The sequence below is a fragment of the Kryptolebias marmoratus genome, linkage group LG3 (assembly GCF_001649575.2).
Source record: "Kryptolebias marmoratus isolate JLee-2015 linkage group LG3, ASM164957v2, whole genome shotgun sequence".
Classification (NCBI taxonomy): domain Eukaryota; kingdom Metazoa; phylum Chordata; class Actinopteri; order Cyprinodontiformes; family Rivulidae; genus Kryptolebias; species Kryptolebias marmoratus.
Genome location: NC_051432.1, coordinates 22,590,542 through 22,616,492, shown reverse-complemented (window position 1 = coordinate 22,616,492; position 25,951 = coordinate 22,590,542). Strand labels below are relative to the sequence as shown.

General features: G+C 37.1%; 1 protein-coding gene across 2 annotated transcripts; it reads left to right on the top strand.

Annotated features, from left to right (window-relative positions):
- The first annotated feature begins 1,675 nt into the window (after positions 1-1,675).
- LOC108241465 (complement C3) lies at positions 1,676-24,786 on the top strand. Of its 2 annotated transcripts, XM_017425610.3 has the most exons (43): positions 1,676-1,770; positions 2,430-2,628; positions 3,711-3,873; positions 4,156-4,229; positions 4,525-4,613; positions 5,923-6,005; positions 6,104-6,191; positions 6,281-6,383; positions 6,642-6,762; positions 7,481-7,596; positions 7,804-7,950; positions 8,340-8,439; positions 8,556-8,650; positions 8,747-8,938; positions 9,028-9,183; positions 10,508-10,637; positions 11,081-11,149; positions 11,498-11,722; positions 11,821-11,929; positions 12,029-12,117; positions 13,249-13,388; positions 14,195-14,407; positions 14,632-14,695; positions 14,818-14,907; positions 15,943-16,146; positions 16,273-16,348; positions 17,331-17,490; positions 17,590-17,685; positions 18,205-18,355; positions 19,245-19,327; positions 19,552-19,623; positions 19,706-19,861; positions 20,547-20,609; positions 20,772-20,853; positions 20,938-20,986; positions 21,261-21,351; positions 21,432-21,521; positions 21,966-22,068; positions 22,266-22,352; positions 23,098-23,184; positions 23,271-23,354; positions 23,684-23,828; positions 24,487-24,786. In XM_017425610.3, the coding sequence occupies exons 1-43, from the start codon at positions 1,694-1,696 to the stop codon at positions 24,629-24,631; spliced, it is 4,956 nt and encodes a 1,651-aa protein (XP_017281099.1). In that variant the 5' UTR covers positions 1,676-1,693; the 3' UTR covers positions 24,632-24,786. The 2 variants fall into 2 exon arrangements, with proteins under 2 accessions (XP_017281099.1, XP_017281100.1); XM_017425611.3 differs by lacking the exons at positions 1,676-1,770; positions 4,156-4,229 and having other exon boundaries at positions 2,496-2,628.
- Positions 24,787-25,951: the final 1,165 nt, after the last annotated feature.

The following is a 25,951-nucleotide window of genomic DNA, read 5'->3' as shown; positions in this document are numbered from 1 at the left end:
GAGTCAATGGGTGATTAACAGGCTTCTGCAGAACATGAAGAGGTAATTTAACCACAGAATCAGGTGTGTTGGAGCAGGGAAACAAGTAACACATGCAGGATAGTGGCCCTCGAGGACCAGGATTGGACACCCCTGTTGTAGACCATCTATAAAAGCAATGACAGCTGGGAACAAAACTGAAATGTTCAAACTGGAAGCGAGTACGAATATTTCTGCTTGTGTTCTGGCCTTGACTGTATGTTCTTGTTGGATGGCCCTCAAAAAGCCTGGAATGATAAGGGGTTTTGAAAATGCATGTCACATGTTTGGTTGCCAAATCAAACACGGGTAAAGAAAAAAACTTCATGCAGATTTGTTTCTCTCTTTTTTTTTGCCTCTTTAAAAAAGACATTGTACGATTAAAATCAAGTTAACAAACAACAAAGAACATCTAAAGGATTACCCAACCCCTTTCCACCGCAGATAGGATGAGTCACACAGTCCAGCTACTTTTTTAAAAGAAAATTTCAACATTGTGGAGTTGCCCTGTGGACCTCGGAAAGTACCAGGTGCAGAAATAGAAACGGAAGGTAAAGTTGAAGATAACACTGAAGGTAACATTGTGGGACTCTCTTGTGAAGCTCTTAAAGTACCAGGTTTGAAAATAGGAACAGAAGGTAAAGACAATTATATGCATAGTTTTGCAGTTTGCTCCCTGGATCTAACAAACTGGGCTCATAGATTTATTAAAGGACTTGATTCTGTGTGTGACAGATTTTTACTCATTTCACCATGAGTGTAACAACAAATTGAAACAGCTGGTAAAAATCATATTTATAGTTTTAAGGATCTTTTTCATGATCACCACACCCTTGTTTAATTTTCTTTTTAGCAATGTTTACATACATCAGCTAATTTTAGTCAAGGCTGAGAATCTCTGAGTTGTTTCGCAGTGGAAGCTGAAAATGTTTGGAACCACTGTTCTTGAGAAACCGTTGTAAAATCACAAACTTCACTGTTCTTCGGTGGCAGAAATGAAGCTCCAGCCTAATGTTTGTAGAAACAAGTCATCTCTGAGCGACACAAATAACACAGGTGTCTGTGGGAGGTGAGTGAAACCCTCCAAGGCCCCTCCGAACATTTGCTTGGAGGGGCCTTCAAATCTGGAATAAGCTTAATGTGAGCATAAAAGGATTAAAATTCATCTCCATTGTTAAAAAACAATTATTGTTGAAATTACTTTGTTGATATATTTGTGATCACCAGTAAGGGCAAATCACTCATTAGTTTGTTTGTTTTTTTTAGGTGGTTGTATGTTGTTTATATAATGTTAAAGTTTAGACATGTTTTAATATTGTATGTATTTTTTTTTGTGACCAGGCTCCTTCTAAAAGCTTTAATAAGCTTCTTTGTAGACCAGATTCCTGCACTATATTTATTTAGTTGTATAATGCGACATGATTTTTATGTGTGTGTGAATAAACTGATTAAAAACCTACAATATATAAAAAATATAAATACCCAAGGATAAAAAAAACACTAATGCTGTTCCAGATCCATACGTACAGTTTATTAAACTCCGGGACTTCCCGATCTCTGATTTTATTTCCACACTTGGCACTTCTACGCAGTTGGAGGGTGCAGGAGGAGCAAACTCCTGCAAGTAAATAAAAGAGAATCGTTGAGCGTATTTACACTGACAGCAGGTAGGAAGATGAGTCGGACTCAGCTGGGTCTGGTGGCCTTTTTGGCATTTTCCTCTCTAATTTCTCAGGCTGGTGGATCCCCTTTGTAAGTACACCTAACACGCTATTCCCCAACTTCATTGTATGATCAGAAAAGATACAAATAATCTAAAATGTTTCTGAACTTTTTCTACTATATTCATGATATTTTTGTAGCCAGTCCCCATGTTTTAATTTCTGACAATAATAATAATTCTGAATACCTTTCAACCGTTCTGTTAGCTACAATTGCTTTTGATTAGTAGTACTGATATTTTTAAAACATTTCCTCTTAGGGGAAAGTTCATTCATGTCCAAACGTTCTATTAGCTTACGCATCACTGATCGACTTCAACATATCATATTAAAGACCTGTTATTGTTATATCTGCTATAGTTATACTTTTATTTCTGTATCTGTAAGTGTTTCCTCTTAGAGGAAAGTTTATTCATGCTTAAATGGTCTAAGTTAGATATATTACACATTAAAGACCTGTTATTGTTATATCAACCCTGCTCTGTTATAGTCATACCAATAACCAATCTGTTATCTCATACCAATCTTACTATTAGCTAAAATTACCTGATTGATGTTTTTATTTCTGTATTTGCTTCTGTACCTGATTGTTGTTTCTGTGTTGTAAAGCACTTTGAATCTCCTTGTTGCTGAAAAGTGCTACATAAATAAATTTCACTTCACTACCTTCTGTCTGTCCGCTCTTTCCAGGGAGGTGTTGTCTGCCCCCGACTTGCTCCGAGCAGGAGCTGCAGAAAACATCTTTGTTGAAGTTCAAGACAATGAGCAAACCGCCGACATACCTGTGCAAATCAAAGTGATGAATCATCCAACCAAAACCACAGAGCTGGTCTCCACATCTGTGACCCTGAATATGGCAAATAACTTCCAGGATTTTGGAGTAATTCAGGTAATGTGGCAAACATGGGCTTTAAAAACTTATTCTTCAGGCTTCCTGTTTGTCACGAGCGCTGCTATCTTGTTCAGAAATAAAGAAAGTCCTCTGTTAAGGATGATGGAGGTAGAGTTTTGTGTACTGAGATTCCATGGCAGACTTTAATAATACGATCGTCAATTTTTACACTACAAAATAAAATAAAAAATAATCAAAACTATAAAATTACCATTTAATATGATACCTCCCAACCCCAGTATTTCTAAACACAGTGTGCTGGAGGATAATTATAAGTCATGTATTAAAAAAACAAGCATCTTTGGAATTGAAGTAAGTTTCCATACAGTTATATAAAATGTTAACTGAGAGACGTCTTGCCACAGTTTCACTAAATCAATTAAAAACTACATTTAATGTCAAAAGCAGAAGGGAGCTGTGGAAGTGAACTATAATCAGGTGTTCGTGAATCCAAAGTCTTTTTTTCCTTCTGAGTTCAACATGTGTTTGGTGTTGCAGACAGAACTTGTTCAATTTAATCAGGAAAAAAACAAATAAAAAAGAACCTGAACTGGCTGGTTGTCAAACAAAACAAAGAGTCAGGCAGAGGTTAAAGTCCTGTGTACAGCAACGATATTGAGTAAAATATTTCTTTCCCAACTTGTTTGGCTATTTGGGAACGATTACTTCTTAAATGAAACTCTGATGTTTATAGAAGAACTTATAAAAATTACTTTAAAGGTGTTTTTTGTTGTGATGTAGCTTGCTTTTGATAGTTGACAATTATAATATTGGTTATCTTTTAAGCATTTATTACTCTCATTATTTCATCTGAAGGATAAATAATCCAAGTGACAAGTGTTTAGACCTTTTTTCCCCCTCCTTAGGAAGCTTAGAGTATAAAAAATGTTACACACAGATTGATACGGCAGCTGGTCTTCTTTGAAGTGTTTTATTCTGTGTAAGCTTCCAAAACAGAACGTCTTGCTATGTTACATTGGTGCCTTGGTCATTTGTTATTAAATAGCATAAAATAACTTACTGTAGATAGCATGTCCTGTACACCATCAGTCACTCTATTCTGTTTCTTGTCTTTTCAGATCCGAACAGAAGACTTTAGTTATGATCCCAACATAAAACAGTATGTTTATCTGCAAGCTCAGTTTCCCAACAAGCTGCTGGAGAAAGTTGTGTTGGTGTCCTTTCAGTCGGGGTACATTTTCATACAAACTGATAAGAGCATCTACTCTCCCAACAGCATTGGTGAGTCCAATTCATAACTACGACGCTCCAATAAATGTTAAACATGCTATTGGGCTGCGTGCTGTTATTGCAAGGTGTCTTGTTTTTCTGCTTAGATATCAGCAAAAACACTGTTTTTTGGGTAATCCGAGTGTTTGGGCACAAGCAGCGTTGTGTGTTAGAGTGAAGAAATAAAAATGATCATATAAAAAAGTAAAAATTTGATCAAGTCTGTAATAGATCCCTGCAAGCTTTTTTAATGTATGATTTATACTCATCTTATGTTGTATTATTTATATACAGTTCGCTACAGGATTTTTGCAGTGAGCCCAAGTATGGAACCCAAAACTAATACACCAGTGGACATTGAATTTATGGTAATTTTATGTGTCTTTCATAAAAGCAAGAGTATTTCTCTTCCAAAAATTGACATAGCCAAACAAAAGTCTATTGAGGAGTCTGAATATAATGACCAAATATTACTCCTGAGAGTGTAAAAATGTGCAACAGCTGCAGGCTTCCACGACTTCTATTTTAAAGGTTAAATAGGTAAATAATTTGAAAAACAGCTGAAATCAATTGGCAGAAAAATAGAAGGTAATGTGAAAAATAAAGGTTTCTAAAGTTAATTTTGGTGACTGTTAATGCCTGTTGAATATTATTTCTTTCTAGACTCCTGAAGGCATCACCAATCCATCTAACTGGCATGTTTTAAGTTCAGGAATTTCAAGTGGACAATATACACTTCCTGAAATTGTCAGGTGGGTTATATTCATTTGGTGAATAAAAAAATAAGTGACACAGCCACAGTGATATACCCCATTAGATAGGGATTGGCAAAGGTGGAAAAAAAACAGCGATATGGTCAAAACAGGCCCTGTTTGACATCATCAATCACATTATTTAGCTAACTGTTCAGTCTGCAGCATGCTTTCCTCCTTCTTCCTGTCCTATCAGCTGACACTTAAGTTTTACCGCACTGTTAAAGTATATTAACTATGAAACTTCCAATAAATCAGCAACAGCAATGAGTTCTGCACTTTAGATGTATGAAACAGCCTAAAAAATATCTATAATAAAAAAAATAGACTGAAACTACATATAAAACCATCTAGAGTGGAAGCGCATTAACAAATAAAAGCTAAATGGCAGTACCATGTGCACAGATTGCACATCCATATTCACAGTTTTCATAAAAAACATGTATTCATTTAAACTATAGATGGTTTCTCTTGAACTTTTCACCACGGGAAACTGTCTCTAAAAATCTGACAACCATGCCGTATGGAATAAAAGAAAATCAACCAGAACATGGGCGGTCTATGCAGGGTCTTAGCAAGGTCATGGAGGGTTTTCAACATCCACAGTGAGGCTGTGGTGTTTTTTTTTTGTGTTGGCGGCATATTGAGGTCCTGGGTGGAGCATGCTGACAGTACTTTATCCATGACATTGAGCAGGCACACACCTGCATGACTCAGCTGTCCGAAATGTGAAGCAGGGCTGGTAATGTTAGGCTATAGCTGTGACTGTGTTAGAATCATGGATACTACCTACAGAAGAGCAGATGTGATACCCACGGTGGTAGGCCTACTGCAGCACGATCTTCTAGCATGTAGCTGCATCCTGACGTGTGCAACAAGCTTGGTGAGCCCACAGCTGAGCATCTCAGGGGTGTGCTAAAAGCATAACAGCATCACGATTGCCTTCACACTGAAGAAAGATTTCCAAATTTGTTGTGATCCAGCCACGTCCCTAAAGGTTCTGTAGGTTGTGAAGAGCGTAGTGGCCTTGTGACTTTTCGGGAAAAATATACTGACCTTTTATTTTCAAAATTGAAAAGTTTTTTTGAGTCAGAGTTTGTTGGAAATAATTTGGAGCCAGCTTCTAGCAACTGAAGGTGGGTTTTTATTTTTTTAATTTACTCAGCAAACCCTGATCTTTTATGATGCGGTTGTTTCTCAAAGAAATGTTTCCACAAAAGCTAAATGCTCAAACAGTGAAATTGAATTTTTTTATCCATCTTGTGCTATTATAATAATAAAATCCTTTATGTCTATGTATTTGTTTCAGTTACGGACTCTGGAAAGTGGTTGCAAAGTTCCAGGGTAACCCACATCACAGCTTTACTGCAGAGTTTAAAGTTAAGGAATATGGTGAGACTCACTCTGACTTTTAGAAACAATAAAATATTACAATTAGGCTTGGCTAGAAAAGACAAAAAATGCTCATAAATGTCTGTAATATTTTACAGTGCTCCCCAGTTTTGAGGTTAAACTGACTCCCTCTAGCGCCTCGTTCTATATAGACAGAGAAGATCTCACAGTCAACATCAAAGCTACGTATGTTACAGTTTTTGTCTGTCCATGTATTGACAGGAGCTTGGATTTTGTTTTCTAATTGTATATTAATGATTTCTTTTTGGTTTTAGGTATTATTTTGGTGAAGAAGTGGATGGAACAGCCAATGTGGTGTTTGGGGTTTTAGATCACAGTAATAAAAAGAGCTTTCCAAGCTCTCTTCAGAGAGTTCAGGTCAGTGTCATTACAGTTAATTTGTCATTTTGTTTCACTGTCATCTTACAATCTTTTTATTAAAAGCACAAAAATAAATCAAAGACAAAAACTGAGGCTTGTTCTACAATTTGGTTTTGTTTCCACATCTTTAATTACGGCTTACATTTTAGATTGTCTTCCAGCACCAACATTTATGTTTTAATTTATTCAAGAGATAATAACTTGTGTATTCATACAGAAGGCATTTGTTTTTAACCCATTTTTACTTGATGTCAGATGGAAAGAGGTAACGGAGTGGCCAAGCTGAAAAGGGAGCACATCACACAGACTTATCCAAACATATTCAACCTGGTGGGGAGCTCCATATATGTAGCTGTCAGTGTGCTGGCAGGAAACGGTAAGAGTCGCCATGCGCACACACATGTATCACGTCAAAGATGACAACCATAAATCCTCCAGCTTTTTCAGAACTGTCGAGTCCCGACGTTGTGACGTCTTGTCAAAAAGTGACAAGTTTTGAGCCTCTGGATGTTTTTTCAAGAACGCATTAAAATCGTTTTAAATAGTCCGTAGAGCCATTTATAGTAATGTTGTTCTTGCCCATCGTGGTTTGTTGTCTTGGGGCAGCATGGCGTTGCAGTGGTTGGAGCTGGAGCCTTTCTGTGTGGAGTTTACATGCTCTCCCTGTTCAATGCATGGGTTTTCTCCCACAGACCAAAAACATGCATGTTAGGTTGATAGGTAACTCTGAATTATCACTAAGTGTGAGTGAGAGTGCAAAGACAAAATTAGAAACTATGACTCTATGTGTGTGTGCATGTATGTAAGCGGTCCTTTAGTGTTTCATGTTAATTCTTTGCTTAAAGGCATTTCCTATCAGGGCAGAAATCATGAATTAGGATCTAACTTTTCATTAGAATGCAAAAAATAAAACATTTTAATAAAGACTTGGCACATCCATGCCTCATTAAAGCTCCTCATGTGATGTTCTCCAACTCTCATGATTTTGGGATGTATGTACTATAACCTGTTTAAAGGTTTTAAAAGTAGAATTAGGACCTGGGATAAGCCTTTGATTTTAAAGCTGTGTTATAATCTACATGTGTCACGAACAGGCGGTGAAATGGTGGAAACAGAGCTGAGAGACATCAAGATTGTCACATCACCGTACCTCATCCATCTCAGGAGAACGCCAACATTTTTCAGACCAGGAACTCCCTTCGATATCACGGTAAAGAATCAGTATACGTCCAAGTAAATTAAAAGGAAAATAGCTTGTAGTTAAAAAATAAAATTAGCAGTGGAAGCCTTTTTAAAATGTTAGCTGCACAGCTGCTGCAGTTTGCAAATAAATGCACTTTTTACACACGTGGTTTCAGCACTTGAACATTTTGATGCTGTTTTTTTTTTTTTTTTTTTGTCATTTCTTCCCTGGCAGGTCGAAGTTGTGAATCCTGACGATACTCCGGCACAAGGTGTAGTTGTGGTGGTGGATCCTGGTCACGTGCAGGGGGTTACTGCAGCTAACGGAGTTGCAAGGCTCACCATCAACACAGCAACAGGCTTTCAAATTATGACTATAACAGTAAGTCTTCTGTGATTTAATCTTTGTGTAGTGTGACTGTTATTGCAAGGCTGCAGATAAAGCTAAAAAAAAGTTCACTTTGAGTGGTTTAAACGGGGTGGGGGTGGGGGTGGAGGGATCAGCAAGGAGAAAAGAAACCACAAAAGACCAATTCGTTCAAATAACTAAATAAATGGGTTTTCCAATATCCTATAATTTCTTGTAATATTTTACAATGAATATTTAATTATTGATTGATTTTTTTATATTTTAAACAATATCTGAACAACAACAGAAATAGTTCAGAGTTTAATTCAACAGAACTAAATGATTCAATTATTGTATTTTTTTTTATCTCTGCTGTTATTTTACTTTGAGTGCATTTAATTTGATATCTTGTTTATTAAAAGGCAAGGACCAATGATCCTCAGTTATCATTTGAGAAACAAGCATCTGCCTCCATGACAGCTCAGGCCTATAAAAGCAAACACAACAATTACCTCTACATAAGTAAGGCATAGCCTTGAGTTATTTATTGCAGTCTGCAAGAACACAAATCAATGCCAGTTGTAATAACCAAGGGCAAAATTCCTTTAAACACCAACCATAGAAAACTGTGTTTTTAGATGTGGATTCGACTGAGGTGGAATTAGGAGACAACTTAAAAGCCACTGTCTTCCTCACCAGGCAGGAAAGTGAAGAAAAGGACATCACATACCTGGTGAGAGACGAGTTGTTCCTGCTAGTGTGTGTGTTTTGTACAAATGAGCAATTGTTGTACTCATTTTAAAAAGTCGTCTTATTTTTTTATTCCTAGATTTTGAGCAGAGGTCAGCTGGTGAAACATGGGCGGTATAAAATAAGACACCAAGTGCTAATTAGCCTGAGCCTTCCCATTACCAAAGACATGCTGCCATCTTTCCGTATTGTCATGTACTATCATCCAAACTCTGATGAAGTGGTTGCAGACTCAGTTTGGGTGGATGTGAAAGACTCCTGCATGGGATCTGTAAGAGACATAAAAGTGATGTGACAAAGATAAACCTACCTTTACATTGCATGGATTGTTCACAAAAACAAACCTCTTTTCTTTCCAAGTTACACTTGGAACCAACAAGAACTGATGCATCCAGTAAACCTCAACAAGTATTCGACCTGAAGATCACAGGAGATCCAAACGCCATAGTGGGACTGGTGGCTGTTGACAAACGTTCCTCTGCTTTAAACAACAAACACCTTCTGACGCAAAAACAGGTAAAATAAGGTTCTATGATTAAAAATAATAACATATCCGTTTCAAAATTAAAGATGTGTTGACCGTTTACAGCTGAAGTTATACACATGTCAGGGTGAACAAATCAACTGGAGTCCTCATGGACTATGATGTTCGCAGACAATATTGTGATCTGTAGTGAGAGTAGGGAGCAGGTTGAAAAGAGCCTGATGAGGTGGAGGTATGCTCTGGGAAAAAAAAGAGAGAAATCCCAGGTCAATTGTCAAAAGGGGTGTAGAAGGAGGCAAACCCAGACTCATCATAAAAAAACTAATATATTAAACTAAAGAATAAACAAAAACAGGCCAGGCACGAGAAAACAAGAGCTGAGGGACAATAAGCAGCAACAGGGAACTAGAGACAATGAAGTGGAGAAAGTGACCAGGTTTTAAAGCTGAGGGTAATTAGGGGAAGTGGGCACAGGTGAGTGATTACAACTAGCAACAGGTGAAGATGGGCGTGGCAGGAAGACAAGAGATAAACAGAGGAGAAGTGAATGATGACAGAACACAAGAGCCAGACACAATACAAAGACAAAACATAATAACAATAACTCTGAATACAAAAGAAATCACAAAGAAAAAACAACAAAACCCAAATCCTGACATCAATAGAAGCAATGCAGAACACCATGTGTAAATAAGAAGGGGACAGGTGTAACAGTGAAGCTTCGAGAGTAAAGGTGGTGAAGGTAGATGAGTTTAGGTGCCTGGAGTCAACCAGTCAAACAAACAAACAGGCAGTGCAGAAGAGAGTGCATGGAAACAAGGTTCAGAGATGATTCGTGACAGAAAGAGTGAGACAAGGGGGAAGTTTACGAGTTCTGCTATGATCTGCTATGATGTGTGGTTTGGAGATGGAAGCATTAAAAAGACAAAGATGTTGTGATTTTCACTACAATTGATCAAACTGGACAGAATTAGAAATTAGTATATCGTGAAAGCAACTCAAGTTAAACCATATAGTGACAAAGTTAGAGTGGCAAGGCTGAGATGGTTTGTACTTGTGCAAAGGAGGGATGGTGGATAAATCAGACAATGGATGTTGCATGTGCTGCAGGGAAAGGAGACCACAAAGAAGGGTTGAGGATGTAGTGAAGAAGGACATGCAGAGGGTTAAAGCAACATAGGACAATGTTAGGAAGAGAGTGAGATAGAGGCAGATGATCCTCTGTGGCGACTCCTAAAGAGTAGCAGTCCAAAGGCGCATCACAGAAATAGGATTTAATTAAAACACTCGCACAAAGAAAAGCCCATCTAAGCCTTGCATGGTTTTATTTTTATGTTTTCTTTTTTAATTGTTCAGATTTGGGACTTGGTGGAGGAATATGACACTGGCTGCACAGTAGGTGGAGGGCAGGACAGCATGGGTGTGTTCTACGACGCAGGGCTGTTGTTTGAAACGAGCACCGTACCTGGGACTCCTTACAGAACAAGTAACACTCCTTCAATCTGACTTTCCATTTTTAATGTAAGGCTGACTGAGTGGCCGTTTGTAAAACAAGCAAACCCTCCACCTTAAGCTTATCTTAATTCTGTTTTGGGAGTTTATTGATGCAATAGACTGATGTTTTTGTCTCATTTGTCTTCTTCATTGCTTGTTTTTACCACCAGCTGCCCCTAAGAGTGGGCAATCATGTAATTGTTTTTGCATGGGGTAATGTTTCTTTGCCTATCTGTTAACATTTTTCACGAACTAGAAGACAGATTTTAATGAAACTCTTAGAAAGGAATCATTGGATGTGCATCTACAACTGATTAACAGATTGTACAAGATTGTTGTTGAAAACTTTGACATCCAACGCGACAGGTGAAATTCATTTCTTCATGGAATGCTGTTTTCGTTCTTTCCGTTTAATAGATTGTTTTGCATTTCCAGATTTGAAGTGTCTTGTCTCAAGCAGGAGGAAACGAGCCACGACCATCATAAATGCCAGCTCCGGACCAGGTATAAATCTGCTCATGATGTTGTTAAACCTGAAAGCCACTGAGCTTCTGGGTGGTTTATCAACAGTGTTGACGGGATTTTTATGTTTTAGATTGCATGAAGTATTATTATGATGTACATTTTTGTTAAACAAAAGCAAATATTGTGGCTTTTAGCTGTCAATGATGTGCTGCAGCTTCATTAATCATAATGTAGGAAGATGGTTGTGTGTCGAAGGCTGTGCAGAGTACAGAGTGATGCAAATCAAATTTGATTTTCTTTCACTGAATAAAACAAGAATGAGAGACTTTTGACTGTTTTAGCTGAGATATTTCTCCCTCTTTCCCTTTTTACCTTCTTAATTTTCAGCATATCACCATCAGGATAAAGTACTAAGCAAGTGCTGTTTGAATGGTATGAGGAAAAGTCTTGTTTCGGGCACCTGTGAGAGGCACAGCAGGTACGCGGTGAATGATACAGCCTGCGGTGAGGCCTTCGTGCGCTGCTGCAAGCAGACAGAACAACAGCGAGTGGAGAAAAAGGAGGGCACTGTCAGACTGGCTCGCAGCAAAAGAAGTGCACAAGATACCACTGGTAGCGATATTCAGTTTACAATTTCATTTACAAAACAATAACTGTTGCTTACCTAAAACTAATGACCTTTTTGATTATTTCTATTTTTTTTAAAAAAGGTGGCACAAGCACAAATGCTGATTTAATCCGGATTCGCACCCTGTTTCCTGAAAGTTGGCGTTGGTTTGATGTCCATCTGAGTTCTTGCCCTCAAAACAAACCTGACTGGTAATAACACAATTTTAAAAAAGTATACACAAACAATGCCATGCCAAAACCTTTATTTTGAAAAGGTACTTTGCCACTGATTTAGACTTTTTATTTCAGTGTATCCTCATCGTATGAATTACGCTCTATCTTGCCTCAGTCACTGACAACCTGGCAGCTCACAGGAATTAGTCTGACAAAAACTCACGGTGAGGACTGATTGACATTCTTTTTTTGTGTGTGTTTTACAATAACTGCATATAATTGACTTTTACCATGACTATTTAGATTGTAATTTGAATCATTCCTAGTAATTGTTGTACATATATGCCAGTCTAAAGGCTCCGTCATGCTCCATAAGAAGCGAAGAAGTCGTTTCACCATCACGTGTTTGCGAGACGTTCGTTTTTGCTGACGTCTTCCATCGTCCACGAGACACTCGGCTCAGAACTCCCAGGAAGCTCCTCCTTCCTCCTACAGCGATGAAACTGGTTTCTTCCCGCTGGCTTCTCAACTCTCCTGTCCTTGCACAGATTTTTTGCTTCTCTCACCGCGACCAGACGTGTTTATTAAACCGACTGAGACAGTACGCGCCATTTGGCATTCGCAAATTTGACGGTGCACAATTATGAGCTAACGAAGGGAGCGTGTCCCGACGCTGTCCGGCCGAGGCGCACTTCCTCACGGCCACCATAGCCACGAAGAGCCGCCTGTGTCTCTGTTGCGGTCTCTTCCGTGCTCAGTAATTGTGATATCTCCTTCCACAAGTTCTTTGTCAACAGACTATCTTTTTAACTTCATAGGTTTACAGTCGTAAAGACGGCTGTATTCTCTAACAGCCTCCAGCTGCTTCTCAGAGGAGCAGCAGAAGCAAAATGACTCCATTAAAGCTCACCGGCTTTTCCTCATAAACAACTCCTGACCAATCACACCATTCTTGGCAAAAACCCCTGAGAGAAACAGTTCATCCAGGAAAAGCTGCTACGAGAACAAAATGATGTAGTTTTTGTCACGCGACCACGTGAATAAGAGCCGACTTCATGACTTCTCATGGAGTATGACAACAGCTTTAGTCTCAACTGGCAGTTTTGATTTGTGTTATTAATTTGTCGATCTAACAAAATGGTGAGTGAATGTTGTTGTTTTGTTTTTTTTCATTGTATCTGTCCTCCATCTTCTTCTTTGTTTTTCCAATTTGTCGACCCCCAGGAAACCTCAATAGAGATCTTCTTTCCATTTGTTGAATTATTAGAATCAGACAAGCAACTTGGACAGCAAGTCTCAAGGATTCCAACAATGTTCAGTTCATGTTTGTTTTTTGTTTTTTTTACTCTTTAAAGGTATCTGTGTGTCTGAACCATTGGAGGTCAAGGTCCAGCAAACTTTCTTCATCGATCTCAAGTTACCCTACTCTGCAGTTCAGGGAGAGCAGCTAGAATTTAAGGCAATTCTCTACAACTATAGTCCTGATCCCATCAATGTGAGTCTGAGCTTTTCTGCTCGTTTAATTATCATCAATATATTATAATATGTATGCCAGAGTTTAAAACTAAGATATTCTCATGTTGAAATATTATGGCATTTTAGCGTGTTTTGGTCCAGTGTTAAAAATTAATATTATGTGCAACTGCACACAATAATTTAAGATCTTACTCAGTCTAATAGAGCTTGTTGCATGTGCTGTAAATGACTTTCAGCTACTAAACACACCAAATTTTAGCTCAGTGCCTATAAAACCTACTGTTTTATTGCCATTTTTCTTATCTAATGTAGATCAGTTGTAGTGGATATCTTGAAATGGGTCCACTCCAAACCTCAATCAGGGGTAGATGTACACCCAAGGATTACTGTGTTGTGGCTCATGAGATATTTTGCTAACAGACAAACAGGGTAGCTCACGAAAGTTGATGCCAACGTTTTAAATAAAGATCTTGCATGATCTGTTAGTGCTTGTATTATGTGTTGGGGATGGCTGTTAGCAAAATACCACACCACCATTTTAGCCCAATATTTGTAAAAATGAGTTGTAGTCATTTTTGATTAAATTGATTAGCCATGGCAGCCATCTTGAATAGAGTTATTGCCAAAAGTTAATCAGTTGTAGATGAACATCCAGTGGTTATTTTCTGAGAGTTTCATTCAAATTTACCCAGTCGTTCATGGGATAATTTTGCACACAAACACAGTATTATTACCTTATTTACCTGCCTTTTGGTAGCACACAATAATGATAACAATAATGTTCTTGCTCTTGCTTCATTTCTGTTTATATCTATCCTACCCAAGGTGTATGTGGATCTGAGTGAGGAAGAGGATGTGTGCAGTGCAGCTTATGAGCGCCTCTTCTATCGCCAGGAGGTCCAAGTCGGAGCCCTGACTACTCGATCTGTTCCGATTGTTATTTTACCAATGAAAGTGGGAAATCTCAATGTCGAGGTCAAAGCAGCTGTTAAAGATTCAGTTGTCTCAGATGGAATAAGAAAGTCACTGCAAGTGTTGGTAAGACCGACTGACAGACACTTTAAATGATTCAGAGCTTGGTCTATGTCGTCTCCTTATTAGAACCTTTCAGATTGAATATTCAACCTAATAAAATCTTATGCTGCTCAAAACTTATCTTGATTAACTTTATGTTGTCCGATAAAACCTTGATATGTGTGCTGTTAAAGTTAAATTTATATTTTTTAGACAGTTAATGCATTCATTTCTCTCTCATTTTCCAGCCCAAGGGAACACTAATAAAATCTGTCAAAATCGTGTCACTAAACCCAACTAAGGATGGTGTGGGTGAGTTTGCAAGTGAAGTAGCCACAATAGTAAAAAAAAAATTTAATTATAATAATAAAGGATTAATTGATTTTAATTTCTGGGTTTTGCTGATAATGGCTTGTTTTTTATTTATTTATTAGATGGACAACAGATTGTAACCATCAACAGTGAGATTCTTCCAACAAATATTGCTCCAAACACACCTATGAGCACAGTGGTTACTCTAACAGGTAACAATAAAGCACCAATTTCCCCCACAAATAGAAAATAAATCCTAAGAAACATAACATAGAAACACAAAACAATCGGCTAACACGCTAAAGGCTTTTTTTTTTCAAGAAATGTTCATGCTCAGACTTCACAGTCTGTTATTTTATTGTTTATTTATTAAGGGACAAGTGTTAAGCATTAGAAAATTCAATAGACTATAATATTTATAGCCTAGGCTAATTTGCAATGCACGTCCCCAGATGGGCCTTTAGTAACATGAAATTAAAAACAGTTTAAAAAGAATAAAACATTACACCTTTTAGGATAAAACAAGATTCAAGCAAATCAGAAGAACATATATCATCAAAAGGGTGACAGCTGTTCATGACTACAAAACTGGTTCTCCTTTAGAAGCTGCTTCAGTCTTGATTCCAAATAAGAATAAGATTGGAAAATTTGACAAAATTTTCAAAAATGACCTCATTAAGTTTCTTGAAGAGATGACAGTGGTGTGATCTGAACAACGGCTCTGTTGTATATCATTCTGAAAAGGCTTGGTGGTTGTAGATTCTTCTTGATGTTAAACAGTAACTTAAGTGGGAGAAAACCACTGAGTGCATGCATGAAATAATAAACAACCTTTAATTATTCTAAATACAATTTTGGTTTTGCTATTCTGCTTACCATCTCAACATGCTTTTCAAATTTTACATGAGAATTCAGAAGAAAACCAAGTTATTTTACTTCTGAAACATGTTCAACATGATCTTCAAATTTAAATCCAAGATCAGGCCCTTAAAAAAAGCAAACAGACATGATAACATGATAACTTTTACTTTCCCTCTCAGTAATACAATTGTAAAATGATAGCCCCTGTAAAAAGTATTTAACATGAAATTTAAATCTATGGTTGTCTTGTGATGTTATGCATTTTGTCTGTTAAGCAAAGAGGTTAATAATCTTTAGTTTGGTTTGGATTGGCTATTTTTTATGTTCCAAATCTCAAAACTTATTTTTAATATTAAAATTTAACTGTCCCCTTTTTTTCTGTCTAGGAGCGCAGATGAGTCCTCCAATCGAGAACATTATTAGTGGGAAGTTTTTGGGTGGTATGTTTGTAGAGCCCATTGGCTCCGGAGAGGTGACCATGATGAGGATGACCCAGCCCGTCGTTGCAGTCATGTATCTGGACAACACAAACCAGTGGGAAGCTGTGGGCTTTGAGAAAAGGAACGAAGGTCTCCAACTAATTAAAAATGGTAACCTCACACAAAATCCTCAGCAGAGTATTTTGTTGGAAGCATTCAGTTGGTAGTAGAGTGGCGGTTTAAAACATTTATGGTAAAATCTTTGTGTTTCTTGTTTGTTTTTGTTTTTTTGTCCAGGCTATCAGCGGGAGTTGGACTTCCGTAAAAGTGATGGATCTTTTGCTACTTTTCTTTCTAAACCAAGCAGCACATGGTGAGACAGGCAATAATGGTGAGACAGTTCAATAATCAGAAGTGTTTGCTCAGCTTTTCAGAGCAACAAAAAACTGGCCGAACTGCTTTGAAAAATAAAATTTACAAAAACAAAACTTTATTAAAAAGAGACGAGAAAGTGTGAGCTAAATAATAAAAACTATAAAAGTAGCATTCCTTAAGGTAATGCATATTACTGTGCAATCTGCATTTTTGTGTTTGCTAAGGTTGTTTTCGTGTGGCAGCCATCTTGAACCAAAAGATATTCAGTTGTAGATGTACATCCAATTATAACTTTATAGTTTCATTAAAATTTGACCACTGGATCATGAAATATTTTACTAACAAAAGGACAGACAAATGTACACAAAGACAATCATATGATCACCTGCTGTCATGAAAGGCAGATAATAACAATATAGAACACAATAAAGAAGAATGTGTGGAAAGTAAAATAAAAGCACAAAAGTTAGTAAATTAGCTAGTAATTTGTTTAATCCGGTTTAAATGCGAGTTACAAAGTGCCAGAGGAGACACGAAGCCCAAAGTGTTTATGTAAAAACTCCACGCAAATACTGCAAGATATTTTACACAAGGTGTGAGAATTGATGAGATAAGAAATAAGAGTGGATAGGGGAATTAACTATAAAATAAGCCTAGAGCTGCTCAGGAATCTTCCCTTTGTTTAAATAAATCTTATAAATAAAAACACATATTTGAAACATGTTAATATCATATATCATAGGACACTGGCCTGATCAGGCTGCTTGCCTATCAAAATGCTTCAGGAGGACTAAAGGTTTCATTAAGACAAAGAGCCTCAAGCAGCAATCTGGATATACCCTCCATGCATGAAAGAGAAACTCCTTTAAAAAGGCTCCATGTTTTTTTGTTTTAATCTAGACTTTGAGACATGTAAGAGAAATGTAAGATCTAAGATCACTCTGTCTCTTTTCTTCCCTGCTTTGCTTCTCTTCTATCAGGCTGACTGCTTATGTTGCCAAGGTGTTTTCTATGGCACATAATCTGGTCGAGATGCAAGCGAGCAGCATCTGTGACGCCATCAAGTTTCTCATTCGCAAAGCCCAGCGACCTACTGGCATGCTTGCAGAAGTTGGAAGTGTGTATCAAACCACAATGACGGTTAGTCCACTAATTTTCAAAAAGTTTTTAACCTCATGGGTACTGCATTAAAAAAGAGACTATAAATATTATATTAAAAACAATCGTGTGTGTCTGCAGGGGGATGTTTCTGGCACAGATTCAGATGCTTCTATGACAGCCTTCTGTTTGGTTGCTATGCAAGAGTCACGTAAAATATGTGCTGCCTCTGTTAATGTGAGTACCGTACTTTTAGTGTTTTACTTTAACTTCTACCTAAAAAAGATGCTAAGATGTTGAAAGTTGTGTCATTAGCTAATGACGTTTTTCTTGATTGCAATCAAGGTATGCTGAGACATTTGTTAATGTCTCACGCTAGTAAAACAGATTTTATATTAAATAAACTGAAATTAATGCACTTTTGTGGGAGAAAAACTAACAAAAAGCTGTATATGGTTATAAAATAAAAAAGTAACCAGACAGGTGAAAAACTGAGAAGTGATAAAACAAACAATAAGCAACTGAAATCCTGGGGCTAAATATATTAAATAATACTGAACAAGCAATACTAAACAAGCTGGTGTGCTAAATGATAACTGAGATTAAGTTTGAGCGGAAAGCAAAATCATCTGAGAAAAAATGACAAATACAAAACAAGAATAAATGTGTTTAAGCTATAGATCTGAGCATTGTGTGTGTAAATTTGCATCGATCACGCTTAAAACAAGCCATTTTACATTGTTGTTTTTTTTCCAGTCACTTGAAAGCGGCATCTCCCGAGCAGTAACCTACCTGGAGCGGCGCCTGCCCACCCTTACAAACCCATACGCTGTTGCAATGACATCCTATGCCCTGGCGAATGAAAACAAACTGAACAAAGCGGTCCTTCTCAGGTTTGCAGCCGCAGGTGTGTCCTCCCTCAAAATTCATGATAACATTACGAAATAGATCTAAATATACATACACTCACCATCTACTTTATTAGGCGCGCTTTTTCAGTTTCTTGTTCAAGCAAATATCTAATCGGCCAATCACAAGGCAGTGACTCGAAGTCTTTAGGCCTCAAAAAAATGGTGAAGATGACTTGCTGAAGTTCAAAGCAGGCATCAGAATGGGCAAGAAAGGGGGTTTAAGTGACTTTGGGGTGTGGTTTTTGGTGCTGGTCTGAGTATTTCAGAAACTGCTGCTCTACACACAACCAAAGTAGAGAAAGTATCAAGTGAGCAGCATTTGTGTGGAAAGCTTGGTAAAGTCAGAGGCGAATGGGCAGACTGGGGTGCCTAATAAAGTGGCCAGTGAGTGTATATGGTAGATATAACACCAACCAGCTGTGACATCCTGACCAGACAGCTGAAGTAATTATTCATTAAACTTTTGCCAAAAGACACAGCAGACACCAGACAAATGTAAACTGAGGATTATTTTCACAACAAGCAAACAAACCTAAAAATTATTGTAAATAATGCTGGGAAGCTGTTGCAGTTTGTGAGACCCTGCATATCAGCTGAGGTGTAGTCTGTCCAGGTTTCTGCAAGCTGCTATTATCGGTATCTGGTTATATTGCCACTTAGCTGTGGAAGGGTTATATTAGGATGCAGATGAACATTCTGTCCTTGAAGTTAACGTGTTGAAAGCAGAGAAAAAAATAAGCCACTGTAATGATTTCAGTGACTCTGAGAGGAGTCAAACTAAACAAACGGTTGGGTTAAAGGTTAAAGGACTGCAGGTATTCTGAAAGTTGTCAGTTTACTCCTCAGAGTACTTTAATCAACTGTGTTTCTGTCTTTTTACCGCAGATAAATCTCACTGGCCCTTACGTACAAACTCACACACATTGGAGGCTACAGCTTATGCCCTTCTTGCACTTGTCAAAGCCGAGGTGAAGATTTTCTTCTGGCATACTTGATACTGTGGATGTAATTCAGTGTCATTTCGACCTACAACATGCTCACACCAGTGGGTTGTTTTAAAAGAATACAAATCTTCAGTGCTTCGAAAATCCTCAAAGTTAACACAATTCCACAAGTTTCTTTGTGGGTCAAGTATGAAAATGTGCTTAAACTTGTATAATATTTAAAACACTACGATGTTATGTTATTAAAGGTTATAGAAGAAGCCCACCCTGTTGCAAGATGGCTCAGCCAATCATCTAATTTGATTAGAGATTCAACTCAGGTATTCCTGCATCTTATTTTTTTGTTTCTTTGTTTTTTCACTTGTGTGGAAATATAACCCTAACGCTTGCTTATATCTCCAGGCTACCATTATGGTGTACCAGGCTGTAGCTGAGTATTGGAAGAATGTTCGATACATTGAGTACAATCTGAATGTGGGCCTTTTAATACCTAATAAAGCAAAACCCATGATGTATCACATTAACGAGAAAAATCACTACATCACAAGGATTTCCAAGGTAAGAACAAATTCAGAATATAAAAATGAATTCATTTCCTGCCTCAAAATGGATCATTACAAACCACCTGGAATGTAATACAAAACCAAATCCCTTCTTCGTCAAAGAAATGTTCTTGTAACCTGTGCTTTTAACTCATTAAAACGCAAACATAATGCAAATAGGCAGAAAAACAACAATAAACATCTGAACACAGCTCCAATAAGGGCTTGACAGGTTAACACAAGAAGGAGAAAGGTTTTTTTTAGGGGATGTGGAGTTCTTGAATGAAGTTAAAGGCCAAGCGTTCCTTGAAAGAGTGGGTATCGCCCATTATGTCAGAGTTTTAAATGAAGGTCATCTTATTATGAGAGGGGACAGAGTTACACCCGTTTTGGTCAAACCTTGTAAATGATGTTTTGCGTGGTCTTATGCAATAAAGTGAGATTTCATGAGATGTGTTAGCACTGAAAATGTGCAGCTAATTAGATGTACATTCAGTGATTACTTCCTGAAAGTTTTATTAAAATCTGTCTACTGGTTTCTGGGATGATTAAAGGACGGCAATCAGTGAATTAGCATTAAATGTTTGTTTTTTTACATTATTTGTTTAAATGAACGGATTATGCAAAAGTGTGACGGAGTGCATCATTTTAAATCTGTTTTTAATTTTGTTTGCTGATGTTTATGCTTTAAACCTCAACAGTTTAAGGGAATAAATAACGACATAATAGTGACTGCCAGGGGAAAGGGAGAAGCTACACTGAGGGTAAATATAAAACGTTTGTTTTTCTTTGTCTATTTGACGTTTTATGATGCCGTGTGGTTTTGGCAGTGTCATTGTGATGCCTTATATTGTTTAAAGCTTGCACTCACAAAACATATTGAAACATGTTTAAGACACGAAGATGCGTTTTTGTCTGTGTGACAGATGGTGTCACTGTATTACACTCTTCCTAAGCAACAGGACAGTGACTGTGAGATGTTTAACATGAACGTGAAGCTCATCCCAGGTACAGGAATCATTTCCTCCACAGGTCTTTCTTTGTTTTGCTGCTGGGTTTCATTGTCTTTAACGTCCTTTTTTTTTCCTGCAGAAAAAACTACAGATGATGAAAAACTATACAGGCTGACAATAGATGTCATGTAAGTACCATCCAGAAATTGTACTATCATGTTTTTAACACACTGTATTTGAGAGATTCTTGCATTTCTGTAGTTTGTCCACAGTTGCCATAATTTTCTTTCTTTTTGTGCCCCGACATCTATTTCAAAACCAACTCAACAATATCACCACAACTCTCCTCTTGACAGCTATTTTTTCAGTATATTTCCTGTAGTTAAACCATAGTATAATATATTATTATACCTTTATCATTTTTAATTTTTCTTTTCATCCATCTCCTGTTTCTGTGTGCAGGTATAAGAACGAGAATCATGATGCATCTTTTTCAGTCTTGAGTGTTGGTTTACCAGCTGGCTTCACTGTCAACAAAGACGACCTGGACTCAGTAAGAGCACAGACCCACCCAAGATTTGTCCTTTCATTTGTACTACCTATGTCCAAGTATCCAAATCTGCTTGTCTGCAGTTGTCTGCAGGACGTTCTCCCAGTATTACAACATTTGACACGAGCACAGCTGTATCAGAAAGGGGATCGCTTATCATTTATCTGGACAAGGTAGGACTTTCTTTCTTCCTTTCTTTAAAAACATTGATTTGGCTCCGCACCAAAAGTTTACTGTGAACCTTTATTTGTTTTCTGCTTTTTCACCAAGTTAAAAGAAGATAATGTGACATTTTTAAATTACAACAAAGCACAAGTCTGTTAAAAATAGATGTTAATAATAATATCTGGCGTTCCTGCATTTTTTTTAAATCTTGTTTGAGTAGAAACAAAATGAAAAGGCTGGAAGAAAAGTGAATTTGTTGGCAGATGGGAGCTGGTGTGAGAATTTATTCAGGAGGCCTGTTTAGCTTTTGTACTGACTGAAGAGCAGAATTACTCCCAATTTCTGCCCCAATCTGTCTATCAAAGAATAAAGCATTATTTTAATATTGCCACATTTCCTTAAGGCTCCATGTGTCTGCAGACATCTTACTTTGTTTGTTCAAATGGTGGCAGGTTTCTCACACACGGCCGGAGCAGATCTCCTTCAGGATCTATCAGAGAATGACGGGAGACATCGCCCAACCAGTTCCTGTGTCGGTTTATGAGCAGTACAGCAGTGAGTGTCTAAAGGAGTAACTCATGCTAAACCAAAACAGATGTTACAGTTGTAAAGGGCAAAAATGATGAAAGCTTAAGGAGCCGATTGCCGTCTTTTATTTTGTGCAATAATTGGAATATCTACGGTGCATTTATAGATGTGACCCTGGTCTGTATTAAACATGTCTTAGACACATGTTGTTGTTGTTCTTGCAGAAAAATCTTGTGTGAAATTCTACACTCCTGAGGGAAGGGAATCTCTGTCCACGCTGTGTATGAATGGTCAATGTGTATGTGCTGAAGGTAAAACAAAACATACAAAAAAAAACTAAACTCAAAAGAAATATTTAAAGGAACACACGGTGAAATGACAGCATCTTTTTTATTTCTTAAACAACGATATAAATAATACATTCCCTTTGTGTTTAATACATCAAAACTGTTTTTATGCTTGGGTAATGTTAAGTATTTGAAACGTTTGTAGTTCTTTACTTCAAAGTACAATAAGTGTGCTTTAGGGCCCTCTGGTGGTGAAAATTAAAAAGTACAACTAACCAAATTTCTCGCATAATTCAAAGGATTGCAGAGAAGAAAAAACAGTATAACATCTGTAAATAGTTGGTTTGCCTCTTCCTTTCGCCTCTTTGGTTACACGAGCAGTAAATCACAGCTAAAGGGGGAACAGGGAGGTCTGCACGAATAAACGCTGATGTAACAAAAACGCATAAAGCCAAATTTAAACATAAGAGGTCAGAGCAAGTTCTGCCTTTTTGCAGGTTCTTTTGCATCACATCTGAAAAAAAATCATTCACCTGATTTTTATAATGTGAAATGACGATAAGGTTTCTAACTACAAACTTTAATGTGTGACAGCACAAAGTAAGGGGGAAATTTGTGTTTTTTTTTAAGCTGGGGCAACTTCTGCTAACTAAACAGGAACTGTTTATTTAGGAGGTTCATAAAACTCTAAATTAATGCAGGAAACTCAAGAGCCATCAGCTTACACTTTACTGAGTTTGTATTTTTATGTTTCTGCTCGTAATTCCAGGAAACTGCCCCAAGCAGAGAAAAGCACAATTCATCAATGACAAGCGTCAAGAGCAGATTTGTGATCCCACCTCCAGAGTTGCATATGGTAAGAGGGTGTGTGTTTGTGTGCGTGTGCATAATTGAGTGAAATCCAGTGAATGAGCTAACATTTTTCGCCTCGTGTTCCTTCAGTTTACAAAGTTACAGTGGAAGATTTTACTGAGAGTTTGTCCGGTGACATTTACACAATGAGGATATCGCAAGTTATAAAAGAAGGTAGGTGTTGATCATTGTTCATTTTTATTTTTATTTTCCCTTTTTTGTTGTTTATGGAATAATCATTTAAATATTTTTTTTTAAATGCATCACGCCTTGTTGTTGAAGACTCTTGTTGAGCGTCTTAGAACTCAGTAATGATGGTGAACAATTACTTAATATGTCTGTCAGACCTTAAATTTTCCCTGGATGAAGGTTTCTGCAATCGTATAATAATTTCTCTGCCTTCGTTTCAGTCTACAGCGGTGCTCCTATGTGTACCCTCTTCTTACAACTTTATTAGTTACTGCTATGAGTTTGCCATTTTAACAGAATAATTCTCATTACAGGAATGCGTGATATGGCGGTAGAAGGTAAACTCCGGAAGTTTCTCGGTAAAAAGTCGTGCCGAGACAGTTTAGATCTGAAAACTGGCAAATCTTACCTGATTATGGGCTCATCTAAAAGCATTCAAAGAGACGAAGAAACCTTAAGGTAACTGTTGATCAGTTCTGCTGAACTAATATCATCACTTTCATCTTGGTTATTCCAAAACATTAACACCAACTCTTCATTTGACCAGTTTTTTTATAACAACCTTTGTGTGTTTTTTTTTATCATTATCTCCCTGGATGAGCAGAAAATCTGTTGAGATTCAGTTTGCATGCAGTTACTCTAACAATCTCCCCTTAATGCTTGTTGTAAATCAGCACAAGGATGACAACTTTCCCTGACTCAGACGCTGAGATTAGTCCCAAATCATGAAGCTTCTGCCACCATGTTTGAAAGAGAAGAAAAAGCTTCTTTTTTACATTGGGATCCAACTGAAAATGTGTTTCGGTTTGGTCTGAATTGTTTATAAAAGCATTTTTCTAACAGCTTTTTTTCTCAGCCACTTGATTTTAAAACAGTTAAAGACAGTCAGGAGTTTTCTTCACATTAAAACTCTGCCAATCACACCACAGCTCTGATAGTTAACTTGAAAATAAGTTGAAGATTTTTCTCCCCTCAGAATGTTTTGAAAGTAAAAACATCTTTGTGAACACATTTCAATTACCGTGATTCACCTACGTCTTTGATTATCTCCTAACAAATTGCAGAATGCCTCGGAACATGAAGACCTAATGTAATTTTTTTCTTTTGCTTTATTCAGTTTTCTGTACATTCTTGGTGAGAACAACTGGATTGAATATTGGCCAACAGAAGAAGAGTGCCAGACTGAAACACACCGACCTGTCTGCAAAGGCATAGAAGAAATATCCTATGAGTATGCAATTTTTGGATGTTCAATGGGGTAAAACTGAGCAAAACAACCATTTTTTGCCACTTTTCCAGGACCATGTTGCCAAGGCTAAAGTTAAAGCAAAATAAAATGCTTTTTCTCATGTATAGGATTGTTTTTTTCTACTGATTCACACTACAAATGTCACAATAAATCCTATATTTCAAAATGTGTCAGCCTTTATGTCATTTTCTCTATTTTGTGGGAAAAGCTGTTTGGTGTTTTCTTGGTTCTTGTTTTGTTTCCCTTACTGATGCATGCAATGTTCTGGGTGTTGCTTAAATGTAAAGGGAGAAAGTGTTCATTAAGAGTAACCATCTCTGACTTAAAGCCAGAAAAAAACACTCTGTTTACTCTTAGTGGATGCAGCGTTTATGTGTGGTAACACTTATTCTGCTTGTAGTCCACAAAACTACATTTTCACATATCAGTTAATGATTTACAACAACAAAAAAACCTTGTTAAATAATGTCTTTGCATGTTAAAAGTGCAGGTTTGTATCCTTAATGAAATTTCATTCAATCCGATGGATAAAAAACAGATTTCTCAAATAAGAAAAATAAGTAAAACAGGCTACATTTATGTGATAAAACGGCCTTCGTTTGTAGTAAATTTAGAGAGAAACACATTCGGAATAAAATGTGACTCCTGTTTTGCAACTTAAATGTTTATTTTTTTAACAGAAACCTTCAAACGTAACTAATAAACAACTGTTGTGGTCATTTTGCAAGTGGAAAAAACAGTTTAAAATATTTTAATGGCAAATGTTTAATACTGTGCGAGGCAAAAAAATAATTTCTAATAATAAAATTAGCATTGCTGTGGTTCACAAATTTCCTCTTACATTTGGCATTTTTCTCAGTTGCATCTGGTGGCTTTTATCTTTATTCACAGAACAATTTTCATATGTTCCTATTATTATTATTATATTCACCATTTCCCTACTCATGAATATTTCTCAGGCTGTAGTTGTCTTGGCAGTGTAGCTTATTTATGACATGAGATGACATCAAAATAATTTTTCTATGCAACAAATAAATGAAGAAAAGGTTTCATTTATGATTTTCTCCTAATAAAGTCTTCTAAGCACTTGTTCATGCTCTGTAAATGACGTAATTTTGCAACCAAGTGTTTGAAACTGCTACATTTTAGTGGTTGGCAGTCGTTTGGTACCGTGTGTCCGATGGTTGAATAGTTTTATGTGATGTGGTGACAATAGTTCAGATCTTTCAAAGTGTGGTTCTGTGTGGAAAGAGTTATAATGTTGTGTTCAAATGCTAACTTTTTCTATTAGAAAAAACTGACAAGCATAAAAAAATCTCATATGTTTGTCACT